This window comes from Rhipicephalus microplus, chromosome 9, assembly GCF_043290135.1.
Source record: "Rhipicephalus microplus isolate Deutch F79 chromosome 9, USDA_Rmic, whole genome shotgun sequence".
NCBI classification, from domain to species: Eukaryota; Metazoa; Arthropoda; class Arachnida; order Ixodida; family Ixodidae; genus Rhipicephalus; species Rhipicephalus microplus.
Window position 1 is genome coordinate 85,883,955 of NC_134708.1, and position 17,975 is coordinate 85,901,929.

General features: G+C 48.2%; 2 protein-coding genes across 9 annotated transcripts in view; one reads left to right on the top strand and one right to left on the bottom strand.

Annotated features, from left to right (window-relative positions):
* The window catches only part of LOC142771980 (uncharacterized), a 119,433-nt gene that overhangs the window by 96,777 nt on the left and 4,681 nt on the right, over positions 1-17,975 (top strand). The window contains exon 6 of one of the 3 annotated variants that reach the window (XM_075874024.1): positions 570-4,168. In XM_075874024.1, coding sequence (XP_075730139.1) covers positions 570-4,153 — 3,584 coding nt within the window. In that variant the 3' untranslated portion in view covers positions 4,154-4,168. Of the gene's footprint in view, positions 1-569; positions 9,802-17,975 lie in introns of those variants that run through there. The other 2 variants (XM_075874025.1, XM_075874023.1) reach the window with 2 other exon arrangements.
* Positions 14,452-17,975, bottom strand: part of LOC119163162 (DDB1- and CUL4-associated factor 1-like) — a 152,941-nt gene continuing 149,417 nt past the window's right edge. For 3 of the 6 annotated variants that reach the window (XM_075874022.1, XM_075874020.1, XM_075874018.1), the window contains 2 exons: positions 16,106-16,230; positions 14,452-14,699 (listed from right to left, as the gene is read on the bottom strand). In XM_075874022.1, coding sequence (XP_075730137.1) covers positions 14,688-14,699; positions 16,106-16,230 — 137 coding nt within the window. In that variant the 3' untranslated portion in view covers positions 14,452-14,687. The remainder of the gene's footprint in view (positions 14,700-16,105; positions 16,231-17,975) is intronic. The other 3 variants (XM_075874021.1, XM_075874019.1, XR_012886222.1) reach the window with 2 other exon arrangements.

Genomic DNA, 17,975 nt, shown 5'->3' on the forward strand with positions numbered 1-17,975 from the left:
GCTCGTCCCTTGTCTTTTGTTGTTTTCGCGCGGTTACGCTGCACATCAGGGATCGGCGACCTTTTCAGGCTAACGGCCACTTTCGGTGAGGACGACACCGTGGGGGCCGGACTGCCAACCGGAACGAGAGAAGGGGGTTCGAATTCGTACGCTCGTTATCCGCACAACTGCGCTGCACGTGCCGGGACACCTGCCGCACGCAAACGCAGTGCGAAAGAGTGTCTCCGATTCGCTCTTTTGCCCTCCGCCTGCGTGCGGCAGGTGTTCTCGTATGTGTGGTGTGGCTGTGCGGAAAACGCGTGTGCAAGCCTTTCGCGACGAAGAAAGAAAAGTTGGCGCATTGGGAATATCGTACAGAATTCATTTTAAATCATGCTTAATTTTTGTACACGTATCATAAGCTTGCAAATGTGATGTGACAGACTTGCACTGGACCCTCATACCACCCTGTGAAGGAACGCTAGTACCGAGGCGTCCAAATACATTATTAGGCGCCGTACCCTCCCTAACCATCGATAGCTCTATGTAGAGTAACACATTAAAACATCTCTTTCTCTTCTACTGTGCAGATGCGTCGGGCCTCATCCGTCGCCTTCTGACCGTGGACCCCGCCAAGCGTGCGACAGTCATCGACATATGCCAGGACCGCTGGGTCAACCAGGGCTTCGACCACTCGCTGCTGCAACTCGCCGAAGACATGTCCAACCTGACGCCCGTGCGATTAGACCTACTTTTGGCGCTGGCCCCGGCATCGCCGACGCCCGAGGAAGCCTTTGACAAGGCCGCCAACCCGCCGGACGGCGCGGAGAAGAGTGACAGCTTCGACTTCCAGCCGGCTGAGCAGTTGAAGAACGACGACTCGGCTGACTTCATTCCGGCAGCGCTGGCTGCCGAGCTAGAGAGCCAGAACATCAAGCGCCAGTGCTCGACAGACGGCAGCCTGATGAGGATGTCCAGCGTGTCACACAAGAACAAGAGGGTGCGTACGTCCGACTCGTCTTCCAGGAAGTCGAGCGTGGGAATGCTGGGAGGACCGTTTGTGCACGACGCCGAGTTCGAGGACGAACAGCAGCAGCACCCGCAGGAGGCACCCGCTGAGGCCGTTGACGAGTCCAAAAAGAAGGGGGGCGATGCGACGGCGTCGCCTGTTGTGCAAGACGACAGAGGAGTCCAGGAAGCCCCGGCGACATCCATAAGCGACAAGAAGCCGATAGAACAGGGAGGAGAGGCGGTTGCCGAAAGCGCCCGCAAGCCTGAAGAAGAACTGGCCCAGAAAGAAGAGAAGGAAAAACCTGAAGCGCAGGCCGAACCACAGTCTAAGGACGCCATGGCGCCGACGGAAACGAATGTCGCCGAGAACGCTGCCCTTGCCGAGGCAGCGTCGGTGGAAGAGCAGCCGCCATTGTCGGTAGCGCCCGTGCTGGCGCGAAGAGGCTCGGGGGTGCGATGCCCGGGTAAGATAGTCATTCCAAAATGCCTGAGCACACAGGCGTCTCCGGCAACGAATTCGGCGTCCCCAAAGTTCAAGGACACCAAGAAGCCGCCGCTGCCGCAAACACCCAAGTCGGCTGCCGCAGAACCACCCTGTATCGTTGCTCCGGAGGACAAAGGTGCGAGACCCGCTTCACCGGCCGCCGCAGCGACGGAAGAGTCCACCGCGCCGGAGAAAGTAGTGCACAAGAGAGTTATTCCCGTGCCCAGGCGGCCCAAGAGTAAGAGCCCCCTGGGCGCCAGTCCCAGGGAAAGAGAAGTCGGGTTCCCGACAGCCGCGGCCGAAGGTGACAAGTCGCCATCTGTGGAGAGGAAGCGAGACGCGGTACCTGTGACCTCCAGAGGCATCCTGCGCAGGAGCGCGTCCAAGCCTCAGCGCGAGCTGTCTACTGAAGAAGGCAGCAAGGAACCGGACGTAGCGGACAACGTTCTCCAGAGTACGGCTGAGATCACGCTCAGCAACCGGAAGAAAGCAGAGGAAGAGCAGCAGAAGCAGTCCTCAGGTTTGTGGGACAACGCGGTTCCGGGCACGCCGGAAGAAGAAATTCCCGAACAGGAAGCCCCGCCGCGCAGGATGTCGCCCGAAGGTTCCTCTGCAGACGAGCACGCCAGGCTGGCCGCGGACTCTCCCGTGCGGAGCTACAAGAAGTTCACGTTCGGTAAGGACGGTACATGCATCACGGAGAGCGGTCGCGTCTACGCACAGCCCAAGTCGGACGGCTCGTGGACGACGGTCGAGAAGAAGACCAAGATCACGCGAAGGCCGAGCAACGCGACGAGCGTGGACGAAGAGGTCGTGCGCACTCCTGGCCCGCCACCGAAGGACGAACTGACGGTGCCGCGATCTGCTAGCGGCAGCTCGTCCGAGTCCACCGACATCTTCAACGACATGTTCCCGGACTGGCGCACCTCAAGCCCGTTCGGAAACCTCATGCGAATGAAGAGTTCAATCAAGAAGCTCAACAAGGGCTCCCTGTTCCGCGGCGCGGACCCGTTCGCCAGCATGGAGCCGTTCCGGCGAGAGCAGACGCCCGAGAGGCGGGCCCGCGAGTGGGGAAGGCGCAGCGGCGGCGGCCAGGTGTCCACGTCAACCGACAGGGATTCTTCAGATGAAGACGACTTCGACCTGCACTTCGACAGCTCGCACCCACAAGCCCTGTTCCAGTTCATGCGCAACATGAGTCGCGACTTCCGGAACCACTGGAAAAGCTTCCTGCCTTCCTCGTCTCCTTTCTCGAGGTCTTCCAAGGAGCCGTCCTCGCCGTCCTCCCGACCTCAGAGAGAGACGCTGCTGCGGTTCGTGGTTGACAAGCCGTCGAAGGCGACCGGAAGCGAACCCGGAACGCCGCACAGCCGGGTCGCGGGCGATCCTTTCTCCAAGCGGTCGTCGGGAGTTTGGGACCCCGTCGACAGGGCATCGCTCTTCGGCACGCTGCGAAGGAACAGGCTTCAGGACCTGCCCGGACGTCACCACGCCGACCGCGGCACTTCGCTGGACCGCGGCGCGGGCAACTCAGACTTCTGGGGTGTCCACCAGGATCCGGAAGGAACGCGACACCGGGTCGAAAAGTGGCTGCACTTATCCAACGACAACGCGGATCCTCTCCAGTCACGTGGCGAAGAAGGCGCCCAGCAGCGGTGCCAGCAAAAGTACAACCGTTCGCAAAGCGACAAGTTCAACCTGGGCGAGGAAAGCCGACCCGTCTACCAGAGCGAGATCAGCGTGGAGAGTAACAGGACGGCACCACCGGGGGCTCCCTGCAGCCGCTCCCTGAGCGTCAACGAGCGCGGCGGAGGCCGTAGGCCCCTGGTCCGGATGCAAGTATCCATCAACAACCGGAGCAGCAACCCGAACGCACACATCGTAATCACCACGCCGCCGACGACGTCAGCGCGCACCGAGTGCGGCCTTTGGCCGCAGGACGACTCGGTGCGCCGGGACGACGGTGATTCCCCGGGCGCCGCAGACTCGTCGCTCCTGGAGGCGCTGCAGACACGCGGGCTGAGAAGCCTGCTGTCGCAGCGCAGCGGCTCCCTGGCACGCGAAGTGAGCCCGAGGCGGGGTGAACCTCCCGACCGCCCAGCGCAGTCCGAGCGAGGTAAGCCCGGCGGATCGAGCCTTGCCCCGCCCGAGACTGCATGCTGCATGGAGACTAACTCTCCTAAGGAGGCCACGCAACAGCGGCCCAAATTCATCCCCGTCTCGATGGAGCGGCGGACGAGCGACGCGAGCGTGCACAGCCCCGGCTCGCGCAGTCCGGGAGAAGAGAGCGTCCAGGAGAGGATCCACAGGAAGAGCTTCTACCCGCGCTTCCACGATGACCCCAGGGCGGCCGCCAGGCGCCGCTCGGCTCTGTGGGACACCGAGTACTCGGGCCTCTGGAGCCAGGAGCTGAGAGACCGAGACGACGCGGCGCTGCTGAGGAAGTCTCGAAGCTTGTGGGACAACAACCACGTAAGAGAGCCCAGAAGTCGCTCCGTGGCCAGGACGGCGGCCGGGAGCCCGCTGTCGGTCGCGCCCCCGCAACTAAGCCGGCACGGGCAGCTGTGGGACCTAAGCTTCGACGACGTACCCGGCGACAACGGCATCAGAAACTACCGCTGCAACAGGACAGAGTCCAAGGACTATGATAGCCTTGAAAGTGACGGGCCACCGTCTTAGGAACTACGAAGCATGGTGTGTGTGTGCATGTGTTAATTTAATTGGTGGGGCTGTTCCCCGCATATTAGTGTCGCATGGTGGTGTGATGCCCGGTGCACTAGGCAATGAAAGATGCTCACGGAAGCGCTAGTCCTTTTTTTTTTTCATTCTCCTTCTCTGCTCTTAATGAGCCGAAATTGAATCTGTGCACACAGTTTCAGCATATTGTGGCTGAGAACCAGTGGGTAATGGCCACTAGCTGCTGCGACTGAAGCTCAAAGCAATAGGTACAATATGGCGTCTCTATAACTTATATAAAGCGAACAAAATATCAATTTTTATGTACCAAAGCAATGCGTGCGCGAACAGCGATGCCATTTTGAGCTTGCCGCTAAAAACGCGGGAATACACAGATTCGTTATGTCATCATATGCTGATGTGGCATGCACGATTGGTACAGCTTAATACAGTCATATTTTTCATTCAGTGACAAGCTGGTCATTTATGAGAAGTGTTCCATACAAATGGCATTCTGCAGTGGCTCGGACGTGAGCGGAATAGTACTTTTTTTTTTTACTTTGATGCAGAAAATAGTTCGTTTCTGCGATGATCGACTAAGTTTTTACAAACGTGACGTACACGTTGGCAATAAGATTGTTTTCCGTTTTTTTTTTCTGTTGTGCTGTACTTGGGTTTCAGTGCTTTCTTGGGCTGCTTTGCAAGCTTTGTGTTTCGCGCTGCTAATTCGCTCAGAAGCGAAGAAACTGATACTTTATTGTCTCTCTTGCTTGTACCGCTCAAATACTCTCATCTCAGTCGCCGACTCTAAGCCCATCGTTTCTAAAGCTTGCTTGTGTCCATCCTGGGCACAATCGTCTTGCTGTCGCAGCCGATTTTGTTTTCGCGCTGCCTAGAAAGCCCCTGCCGAGCAAACCCGTTGTGATGCTTTTATTGATCTTTTTTTTCCTCGGATGTTTTTGCAAGCAGGTGAAGTTAGAATGCGCTGTTTTCAAATGCGAAGCAGCTCTTTGGTGGTGGTGGTAGTGGTTAGAAGAGGAAAAAGGCCCCTGATTTCTGCAGCCCAGTAGGGAGCACGGCGCAGTGCCTAGCTAGCTTCTGTAACGCTAACCCTCCGTCCGCACCGCTCCCCTCGCCGCAGGTGTTGGAGCGGTGCCAAGTAGCTCACGCCCTCCTAGCAGTGCGCGGTGACCTCTCTCCCTCGCCTGCCATGAGCTCTATTCCTTCACCCTCTCCACCGCGCGCAACACTCGAGCCCACTCCTCACGTGGGCATATTCTCACCCGCGCCAGCTCTCTCCATTTGTTGGCGAGAAGAAGCCGCAAGCCAACGGGTGCACGCGCTTTGAGAATCTCGCAGCGCTGACAATGTGGCCAGTGCGCCGCTGCTTACCGCGCGATCGCGCCGATGGGTGGGACGCCGTCGCGGCATGCTTCCCGCTAGTACCTTTCCCTGCTGTCGCCGGCGTCGTGAGGGTTAGCGAAGCCGCTCGCGTAGACACCGACAAGGCGCGAGCCAGGGAAGCCGAAGGCGAGCGTCGGCAGTGGAAGACTAGCGTCGCCGACGAGGTGCGAGTCAAGAACACCGAACGCGTTCGAGAATACAGACGGTGCACGGGTAATACTGACGAGAGGCGAGCCAAGGAAGCGGAGCGCAAGCATCTTCATCGCGTTTCGCCTCCCGTGTCTGTGTTTCAAACAAACGTTTACTCGAGTAATCGCTACACCGAGTTTTGTTTCAAGCCGGTCTTACAGCACCCGCGTTCACATCTCATCAGGATTCCCTTTGGGGAGATGGTCCATAGTTTTTTTTTGGATGGACCGACTTTAACGGCACTTTTTTGAAATGGTGTGTAGTAATCGCTGCAGCCATTTTCTTATATTTTAAATATTGTGACGCTTATCGCCGTGGAGCTCAAATCAATGGCTTGCCCCCTTGGCCACAGATTAGAATACTGCTATGTCAGGGTGAAAGGTCACTCCTCGAGTGCGTCTGAAATGTTAATAATATGCATACCATCGCTTTAGTAACAAAGATGATCAGGTGAATGCAAGACAAAATTTGCGCCACCACAAAGCCCGATGACGTGGTAGTTCCTCAGTGCATGCAATTTCAAGTACATATTAATGCCGACACTCAAACAATCTATGATAAAAAATGAACATTGTAGTGCTTTACAAGACTTACCAAAGTGCACTTGATTATTTCTGTTCGATTTCTATTAAAAAAACGAACTTCTTTAGGCTATTTTAGTGAACGGCGCGGGTTGTCCGGAAGTCCCGTTACCACTAGTGTATAATCTGATGGCGCTGTTGCGTCTCCTTGGACTTTCTTCACTACATTTCGGCGCACGCTACGAGGGTTCCTTTATAATGTGGAGGTGTATTTAATTTATAGCCCAATCCCCCTGAAAGGACACGTCTTCATTTACATCTGGACGAGTATACTGCAACTTTGATTGATTGATATGTGGGGTCGGCGCCAATGTTTGTCTCCAAATTACTTGGAAGCATCTCGGACTGCGCCAATGGGGCTCGCCCTGTGCGGCCGTGCACTAGCTCAACAGAGGGCCCAGTGGCGCTTCCATTCATAAAGGCCCCGTCAAGGCCTGACCGCATATACGCGTTGCAGCGCTTCAGCGCGTAGCTTGCCGACGTGGCACCGCGCCACCTCCTTATGAAGGGAGAATGCACGTAGTTTCACGTAGCCGCGCGCCCTCCCTACAAGGAGATGGCACGGCGGCGCCGCGTCACGAAGCCACGCTGCAAGGCGTAGGCGGGGTCAGGCCTACCAAATCACGCCGTGTCCTCCTCCTCGTGCATTTCGCTCTCCCCAGCGGCTGTCGTGACGTCGACTGTCGGATTAGGTGACGTCGCGAACAACATACGCTATCGACTGTGGGTGAACTGCAAGAAGCGCGTGACTTCTTGACGGGTCGTCGGGTCCTCTCCCCACGGAAAGAAAAGGTGCGTGGCTGCTCGCCCTCTTTTCCTTTGAGAGAGGCCGCGGCGCCGCGTCAAGAAAATCACGCGCTGACGCTTTGCAACGGGTATGTGTGGTCAGGCCTTTAGTCACCGCGCGGCGATGAGCAAAACTCCGAGAGTTGGAGAGACGAGTCGGCGATGCGAGCGTAGCGAGGAACGAAAGCAGAAAGGAGTGCATTTCGCTTGTCAAAAGCCGCAACTCTGCTAGCGTTCACCGTGATCTCTTGCACAACTGCAATGCGACATCGAATTTGATTTGCTGATGGCTTAGGGGCCTTGTAAGGACCCTGAAAAATATCTCTGAAGGCTTTTTATAGAATTTGACTCCGCCTTTTTTCTGCCCTGGGCGCAACAGTAAGCATCTTTCGAAAGTATGAACGCGAACATAAGAATCAGTCAAGCACCATGTACGTTTTAAAAATTTCTTATAAGCTATAAAGTGATAGATCTTTTTGACGAGAACTAAATACGTTTGCCTGACTGCATTAAGAATGAAGTGTTGTGATACAACCGCAGAAGCCTTACGTATGTGTTGTGCGATCCGCCTCTTCATGAATTCGAATGGCAGAATAAGCTTACTTCATTGAATCGAATGCACAAAAATCGTGTTTTTTAAAACAGGAAGTTTGTTATAGGGCTGTTTTTATTAAACAGAGGTTCCGAGCTGCTGTACAATTCTTGACAAAAGTACAATTATTATTTTTTTGTGCATAAAGAGCAAAAATATTTATGCCTAGAAAGGTCTAGAAGCCTCATGATAATAAATGACACAGCCGATTGTTGCAATGATCAGCTGATACTTAGTTCAACATATCATTTGGGTGGACCACTCTATTCGCCAGATTCTGCTACAAATCTATGCATGCACGCAGATAGCCATTAAGTAAATAAAAATCTCTACAATAAAATCAAAACCCAGTTAACACCAGCATATTGCTTATTTCGTGGCTGTTTATCACCACTTTCAGAATATGTTGAGCATCCCCTGGGAAATGGTGCATTTCACAGTTTTGCAAACACTATCAAACCTATATAGTGCAATGACAACTTGTGCAAAGACATGAACTATTTGAGAAGTATTGCATCAAAACTTCATGTTTGTTTTTCCTGTTGAATGTTGATGTATTACCTTTTGTCCAATGACCAACTGGTGCTGTTGTCACTTTCTGATACCAGAAATCATGTGCAACTTCTTAATGTCTTTGATGTTCATCATATATTTTTTTAAAAGAATTTACAGCCCCTCCATGAAAAATGCAATGCTTATGATGAACTCAACAAGTCGCTTGATTGTAAAAAAATTGTGCGCTATATGTAAAAATTTTCAGCCAATATCAATAAAAAGAAGAGGTTTTGACAAGTGAAAAAACAATAACCTATATGCTTCATGCAGCTGCACATGTAGACTTTCTATTCATGAAAATCAATAGCCTTTGAGTGGTCAAAGTAACAAGAAATTATTGCTCTATTATTCAGCTTGAATAAGGAGTGTTTGAAAATACGCACTTGTTAAAAAGACTTGGAAGCCAAAACGCTCTGAACTTGTTATATCCGACATATCAACGTTTTACAGCTGTTAATGTTACTTGTTTACACTAAAGATCAATGTGAGACCTTGTGGAAACCGTATTGTGACAATCCGATTGTGGTTTACAATACATGTACTTGGTTCTCCTTGTGTTAAACCCATTAAGACAACTGTGCAATGATGAGTTGTCAACGGCAGAGATGTTTCGTTGGTAGCGTCACAACGAGAACACCAGTGTTAACTTTCTCTTGTAACTGTCCCCAAGTGCAAATGAGGGTGCAATGAATTGTTTTTTGCGCAAGTGTATATGAAGTATTTGTTTGTGAGGCTAGCTATTTAAAATAGGGCATTTTGTGAACAAGACTGTACTCTTTACTACAACCATGTGTTTTCGTTTAAATGTTTCTAGAATTTTCCTCTTTGTATTTGAAGCAAGAATGCTGAAATGGTTAACCAAAAAAGGTATTGCGACTGCTCAAATGAAAGATGTCGCGATTCTTAATGTCAAAGCACTGTAAGACGTCCAAAGATTACTGCTGTAGACAGAGTGAACGCTTTGACATTATCCTTTTGTACTGAATGCTTTTGTGTAACCATTTCAGGATTCCGTAATAAGAGTATCAGCATGAAATTATTTTTTAACGGTGTTGACTGTTGTGATGATACCTGTGTGCTTACATTTTATGATAAAGGCGCTTTCTCCAGTAACATTGAGAGTATGAAGAGTCGTTGTTGCAAATAGGCCCAGAATTGAAACGCTAAGCATAAAAAGGGGCATGGTGCAACATGAAAAACTTAAGAGAGTGCCTGTTTTCTTTTATGTTGAAGCAACCCTTTTTTTTTTACTTCGTCCTAGCTCACATCATAATAGCTCTAGTCAGAAAGCCGGAATGTGAAAGGCAAGTTGTATACATTATCGAAGCTCAGTCGTCAGATGCAACTTCCTGGGTCAAGCGATTTGCTGCAAGTGTTGTTGAAAGTGTGTTGCTTTCATGCGAATGAACATGAAGTGGAGTGATCCGTCCGTGCGAAAGTGTGCAGCCACTTGCAGAATGCGGTGTTGGTGATGTGTTGTTTCCCAGCGACAATAAACGAAAGGATGATGCAACGTGCAGTTGTGTCGTTGGCTGGAACTTGAATCTTCCGTGCTTAACATTATGGGCATGCATGTGTGTGTGATTGCTTCACTAAACGCACCAGACATGTTCAGTACTGTGTATGCCATGAATATTATGACTTGGGACAAATGTGAACACTCCCTACTCGTATGGGTGTACAGCTAAGAAGCGCAGTGTAAAACTTGACGTTTTTTTCTTTCTTGCAAAGTAAAAAACTGTGTCGCACTTGAGAAACAAAATGGCAACAACGGGTAACAGGAGTGAACTATCTGAATTTTGCCTTAAGAGGGCATGGTAGGGTATACGGTATATGTCACTTTTTACGTAATATTTTACAATCCACTGCAAGTATTCACATCGAATTTGACGGGCACACAAAGAAAGCGACTGGTTATTGCGTGGCACCCCTTCTTTGTGCCTCCATTGCTTCTCCTTTCTCAGGCCCATTCCCAAATTATGAAGTGGGTTCACCCATTCAATTTTTTTTTTTTTTTCGTGGAACCACCAAAAGGAGTGTAATGATAATAAGCCGTGTTATTGTAGAAACTCGTAGGTTACATCTGAATTATAAATAGGGTATCCTTTATGGAGTTTTTGTGAAAAAAAAATTACTGCATGCACAAAGCCCCAGAGGGTGACATAATTTCACTTTTTACAAAATCAACAACTTTCACAGTTCAGATTGTTTCCAACTTGTTGGGTTATGCATGCAAAGTTTCATCGATATCGATTCAATATTTTTTTTAGAAAAGGTACATTGAAGTTGGAAAATATTTTTAAAAAGTCATTCGAGAAAAACTGGACTTTTATATGCGCATATTGCTCACCACAGAGGGCGCGTGGCGCACTTTGGTGTGGCATTTAGACCGCTTAGAGCAGCCGCTCAACGTCGGGCTTCCACAGGTTTGTTCCTCAGAGTGAAGAGATTTGTCGGTGTAAAAATTGCAAATTAGATTTTTGGGGAGTTTATCGTACCGTACCACCTTAAGAAACGGTGGCAGCGCACAAACATACTTTCCAAGTTCAAGGAATCTGAATCCGGGAGATTTCCGTAACAAAAGGAGGGGGGGGGGAAACCAACGACAAACAAACAAAAAAAAAACGCAAAAAAAACAAAAGGTGGTGGTGGTGGGGGGGGGGTCTAAATTGCAAGCGCCAACATCAGCGTTGCAGTCTTATAGTGGGTAGGAGTAGCCGAACACACAAGGGTAGAGTTTTCTCTAAGATGAGAGTTTCAAAGGATGAACACAACTAGCAGAATCTATTTATCTATTTCAGTCAAAACAACTGAACCGAGACACACGTAAATGGATGGGACGGCGCGCAGCTGGCTGCCGCAAAAGCGCTGGTCAAAGGTTTGCACACTGCTAGATTTTTTTGACAGGAACCCCAACACGCGTCTGGCCCCTTTTTATTGAGATAGCATTTATATAGACAGTCAAGCTGTGTTTTTTTTTTTTTTTTTGCCGTCGCCAGCACCGCCGTCCTTCATCGTATATGTATGCATATGTGTATATGTATATATATATAAACACTAAAAAAAAAGCAGCCCGCGGTCGGCGCTGAGCTCGTCGCGATGCGCCGACGCGTGCTTATCTCTCACGTGTACTTTGCCCCATGGATGATGCCTGTGCGCGTTCGCTTATCCTTTGGTGGGGGAATCGTGGGCCTTCGGCTTTCACTGAAACGAAAGCGTTAGTTGCCGGGCCCGCAAAGGTCACTTTGGTCTCTGCACAGGCCCTTTTTGCGAAAACAGCGCGCTTTTCATACACAGTGAGGTATGACAACAGGGACGCTTGTTAATTTGTACTCATCGGTACCTGTGATTACGTATCGTGCATCGTTTTTGTTTAAACAGCGCTTTACGTGTCGAGCGGTAAACGTTGTTAGTTCGCTCTCGTCCTGCGAATATCGTTTTCGTGCATGATTCGTGTGTGAGCAGTGCACTGCAATTTCGATCTGCTTGCCATTCTCATTCAAAGTTGTTGCTTTCGCATTTATTGCTTCGCCCTTGCGGCGAAACTGCAACTTTATTTTTTTTACGTATTTACCGCTTTTAACCTACCGCTGCATGCTCCCGGAGCTCATAGATTGCTCTTGCGATGTGGCAAACGGTAGTTCATTTTACGATCCCCATGCGCTTGGCTGCACACGCGCCTTCAAAACTAAGTCGTTTTATGCCATCCACGATAGCATCTTCCGCACTTCTGTTCGCAGAGTTTGCGGGAAGCAGCATTGCTTTGACTGGTTGAGCGCACACTTTCGGGGTTCTGTCAGTTACGTCGTCGCCATGCATAACCGTGTCAAAAGCGGCCGCGGTTTCGTCCACAGCGGTTGTGTCAACTTCAATCACACGCTCTGTAAAAGACGATGCGTGCGCCGGTTGCACGCGTACTTCCAAAGCTTCGAGTACGCTGCTGTCAGCCTTCGTACCGCGATTTGCTTACTAAAGTTTGTATCACCCACCACGATTAGGAAATGTGTTTGAGACATTCGACTTGAGGCCTAATAAACAAAGCAAAGTTTGGCTGGGGAATTTCAAGAAATGCGTATCTGCCGCGGTTTCCCATCACTGAGATTGTACTGTACGTTTAGATGAACGCCTTTTAAAGTCATTTATAATAAAATAGGATAGGTTTGAAAAGCCCGGAGCAGAATGAGCTGCTTTTTTGTCAATGCGGTCAGATCACGCACAAAAACTTCGATTTCCGGAAGATTTTTATGACAACCGTAAAACCGTGAAAAACGGTCGAAATCCGGAAGACTTGGCAGGTATGCACAAAGCAATGCTGAAGCGTGATTGTGGATGGATAAAAACGATGGCTGTTAGAAATGACCAGAGAACACATTTTAGGCACAGACACATTTTGTTCCTTGTGCTACTATTGTGCCAGTTTTGTATAAGAGCACAAATTGGAGCTTAACAAGGACTTAGTTTTTTTATAGTGCCTGTAAATGCCTATTATGGCGTTTGTCTTAAATTGTAACGCATGCCTATAAATGCCTATTCTCAGAAGTAGTGCCTATCTGAACACTACTTAGGCTCAAGTTTTGCATTTCAGTGCCCTTTAAAAGGGTTGTTTAAGTTACTGGGCAACACTGCATGTTGAACTCTACAAGGGTCAACGTATATTGCCAACTTATAAACCCGTTGCTGGCAGCAGTGATGTTGGACGCGCCGGCCGGCATACACCACTTTGCCACCATGCTGGCTGCAGCTGATGAATACGAAACCACTCATAGCCGCCAGAGGAAAGGAGTGAATAGCGAAAGAAAAAAGAAAAATGTGATGTGCACACAGCTTTTGGTTAGTAACTTACTTGTGGTATTCATCACCAGGGAAAAAAACTGGCTGTACACAATTTATAGAGCTATCCGCCCCTTGTTTTTCCCGGTGGTCTGTTTCTTTAGCAGTCTAGCTACTGTGCCCTTCTCAGCCATGCTAAAAAGACACCCAGAAACATGTTGAACAGTGGACACACGACTTGTCAAGCTGTAAAATAAATGGAGACACCGTTTTGCAAACCATGTGGCACAATAGAGACAGCCATGTCTAAGTGCCTGCATTTTTGTGCAGATACGGGTTGCACATGAGTTCTAACTTATTTGCGCTAATGTGAAAAATTTTTTGCCTATGTTTAGGATATCGGAGGCCCAAGACATGTTGTGCCTGCCTATTTTTGGCACCTAAAACGTTTTTTGTCGCTTGGAAAGCTGGCCTCCATGTAATGATTTTTCGTGGAGTGCACACACTGCAAGAGGAACACAGACAGAAAGAAAAGCGACAACCAAACTTATTTTTTGCAGTTTCATATGTAGCAATCAATTCTATGGTTAAATACAATTTTGGAAGGTAGCATCATATTAGGACATTTTAACCTCAAACACTATGTGCATTAGTCTGTACCAATGAGTTTGTAATGTAGGTCAACGCCATAAGTCCAACAGTAAGTGACCTCGGAATCGGAGAACATTGCAGGGTATACGAGTGAGACTATTTTTAATCGCAGAGAAAATTGGCTGCTGTGCTTTCGGTCATCCGAGTGGAACCACTATTGCCTTTTTAAAGCCCATCTCCGGCAATTTCTTCACCATGTAATGATAATGGTAACCGTATATATTGAGCAGATCATGTGTCTAAAATGATTTTGGGAAAACGCTGCAGGTTAATACTATAGTCGCACTACGGTATTATCTTTAGGTGTTTGCACAGTATGGTATTACTGAAACTGCTAGAGCCTCCTGTAGTTACCAGCGAGGAGACTTGTAAATGTACATTACTCTCGCCTTCCTGAAACTGCAGCGGGTCGTTTCCGCTCCCCGGTCCCTGTAGCCAGCCTGATGCTACACAATGTGGTCAGCGAATTTGGGGAAGCCAAAAGAGTGCTTAGAGGAAATCAATGAAATTTGTAAGCGATTTGTGTACCTGCCAAGCCCTGCGATATTGAAATAATTAGGGAAGTGTACGGAGTGACATGCCCAGAAAATTTCAAGATCCACTGACATTTAACAAAGATAGTCTTGAGTTCTATCAGATCGTAGGAGGCAGAGTTTGATGCCATGTTGTGAAGCAGGGAGGCATCTGCCAAGCCGTGGTGCATATGTAGTGAAAGACCACTTGCCATGTTATGGCAAAAGTAAAAAAAAAATCAGACATTGAAGGCAGGAGACTTGAGTAAAAAAGAGGTTTTAATCACTTTCAAGAACAAGAACTTCCGTGTGTTCCGAGAGAAGTGACGAGGCACGCCGTGAACTCGAGTTTCATGCGCAAGGAACACAAGCACGCAGTTTTCCTTCAGTTCATTCGACGCCCGACATAAAAACGATGTGCAGGCAATAGTGAAATTTATTTGCCGCCATGCCGCCATCGCTCCACCCTTCCATGGCAAGCCACCTTCGCTGCTTGATCACCTTGTCCGCTGCAGTTGGGAAAATTTTTTTGCTCAAACGGAAGAGGAAAAGAAATGGGTGCAAGCACATAACAGAAGAACAGGAGGAAAAAAAAAAACAGAAAAAAAAAACAGAGGAAATACAGTCAATTGCCTCTACAACGAAATTCTTGCGTGATAATAGTTTCGTTACATCCTGGCCGAGTTCTTTTCTTTTATGCACATTATTGCAAATGCCTTCTGCTACATCAGGTTTACCTATACAGCACAGAAACTGAGGTGTTACCGACACCCAATCACTCATTACAAGAAATGTTCCCTGACAATTGGCACATGAAAGGCAAAGCATGCGAAGATATTCTAAGAATCTCAACTCTTGGTCTGTTTCTTTCAGTGAAAAATGTGTGCAAGTTAACAGCAGAATGATCAGAGAAGAACAGAAAGGTGACACTGTTTGTCATGTGAATAAGGAATATCGGTAAGGTGAACAGTAGAGGTGCTTATCGTACAGGTACGCAGTAAGTCGAGAAAGCACTCTAGGTTTACATGCACACAACGAATCCTGGACTGTTACGACTAAATATACACAAAATTCGTAATCTTTTTGCTCACTAAAGACGCATAACGTGCACTGCACGACCATGTAAGTATGCTATCATAACATCATTACAAAGAAACTTCCATAACAGAGGTCCCAAGAACTTCGTCGCAGAGGCCTTGACTGTATCTAGGATTTCATCCAACACTCGCGCAAGATTGCATCAGCTCAGCGAGCAAGATTCTGTCGGCATGCAATGCAACAAAATGGAAATCGGGAAAGCACATAACGAGAAGAACGTGTGGGCAGGTGGGAGTAAAATAAGCGACAAACCAAAACACATGCAAGTGGCAGAAAAGCATGTGAGCTAATTAGCAGCCTGGTGGGTAACTAGAGCACGCATTATTGACGGCCTGAGCTGTCAAAAAAATACTGGGAGCGTGGCCTATAGGACTAGGGAGGGAGGATAGTGGCAGGAGAAGAGGCCTAAGACATGCCACAAGGAGTGATGCGGCAGCAGATAATGCAGAATATTGTCTTCGGTACTTGCGCGGGCACCAACATCACAGCGTACGTCTGACGGCGAGTTCTGTCCGCACGCCCAGAGAAAACCCAAGTGTGTCGCCACACACCAACGGTCCACCACTGCACTTCGTAAACTTGCGCGTTATAAAATGACGACGGGAAGAGATTTAATCACAGTAAGCAGACTGTCCTTCCTGCCGGTCAGAGGGTAGTCAAGTTGTAGTATGTTACAAGTCTATAATATAAATTAAAAGTTTTTTTTCCTCTGCCTTCTCTCTTCTCTTCACACACACAATCAATCACCGTGTTTTGACGCTGCGGCCATGACTTGTGGCATTCTCCCGGTTCAGATTTCGTTCAGTGCAAAAAGTACCTGGTCTTCGTCCGAATCGCCCGAGTCATCGGATCCATCGTCGCTCACGTCTGAGAGACTGAACGCCACATCATCCCCATCGTCGTCATCATCGTTATCGTGCTCGTCGGCGTCCATGTCTTCTGCTAAGTAGTGAAAGAACACGGAGGGGGAGGATTGGGAAAGAAACAAGAGCGTATCACAATGGGCCGGTACTGCGAAGCTGAATCAAAGGGGGCTTTCAGCTTGTATGTACGGTACTTGCTTACGTTACCAAACAACAGAAGGAATCTGCACACGCGTGGGCCTTGACGAAACATGAACGACTTGCCAAATAAGCCTTACATATAGGACCACACTTTGCACATCTACCTGTGTTTATGGCCACACGTGATAACTATTTGTGGAGGCTTCAGCCGTCGAGCATCCTTTTGCGGATACTCCAACCTCCGAGTCAATATAAACCCAAGTGCAAGCGCCAATCACAATCACCCTGTTCCAGCCGGATTACCGAAGCTAGATTTGGCGACCTAAAATACTGAAGCCGTAACCATGAGATGCCTAAAGCACCGACAGGCTGGAGAGGTGGCACCATCTAGCGAGACGAAGATGAACCAGGCATGCACAAAATTGTTACTGTAGAAACCTTGTGCATTTCACGTCTGGTGTAAATGCCTTACAGCGGTGCAGTTACGAGCGAGTTCCCTCTTTAATAACTTTCCCTCTCAAAAACACTAGGCAAAAACAAGTGTATCCTTGACTGTGGTTGCACGAAATGTCACAAAATGTTGACAGCATTCATCCAATAACCCGGTACTCCTGCACCCCTTTGAGTATACTAGGATAATGTGCATGCTAAAAACCTCTCTTTTGAATTTGTAGCAGCGGTGATTCAATCTTATAATATAAAAAAATGTAGTATGCAGTTAATATTACCATTTAGTGTTTTGTGCAAACGTAGAAGCACACGTTTATGCACGTATGCAAATGCAATATCGGGAGCTAGAACCTTGCTGAAACATGGGTTCTGGAAATGTGGTAAACGCTATTTTGTATGCTGGTAACACAGTAATGTTAAAAATATATGCCGAAGCTAAAAGCCCCAAACAGTTGAGTGAAAAACATGAAAGAAATAATGGGTTAGCTTATCCGCACACAAAGGAAAAAACAACAACAACATAATGCCATTATTTAGCATTAACATATGTTCAGTGAGCTGACACTCAAGCAAATAATGACAACGGAGAAAAAACAACATCAGCGCCAAGTTCAAAAACTTCATTGCTAAAAAATAGTGCCCAATGCATACTGTGGACAATAGCGTAGCACCCGTTCCAATAATTAAGCATAACTTTCTAAAAAGGCACTCTACTTATGAATCAATGGTCCATGTCAAACGTAGGATACTGTTCTCAAGCAATAAAAAACTAACGTTTTTTCATGAGCTGGAAATAAATATGTTTTCAAGTACTATAGCTTTTTCGTCAATATTGATTTTTTCCATTACTTCTACTGAAGAGCGTACTTAGTAATTGGATAGGATACACATTAACAAATATAAATTAATTTATGCTCCTAGCACATGCCTACCACACCTAAGAATACGACAATAAACATACCACTACAACACAATGAAATAACAGCGGCCACTTAGACAGCTGGCATTGTGATAAACGTCTTGAAAAAGTGGCATACGCTAAGAGTGGTGCTGCTACACCGCACGATCATGAACAAAGAATGCAGATCCTGAAACGCCACTACAATCAGTTTGTAGCATAAGCAGAAACATATGCTTAAAGACTGAGTGAAGTGCACTAGGTGTGAAAAACTGGGGGTTTTTACAACAGCTGCATAACACAGCGTACAATAATACACTGTAACCCGGTGTATA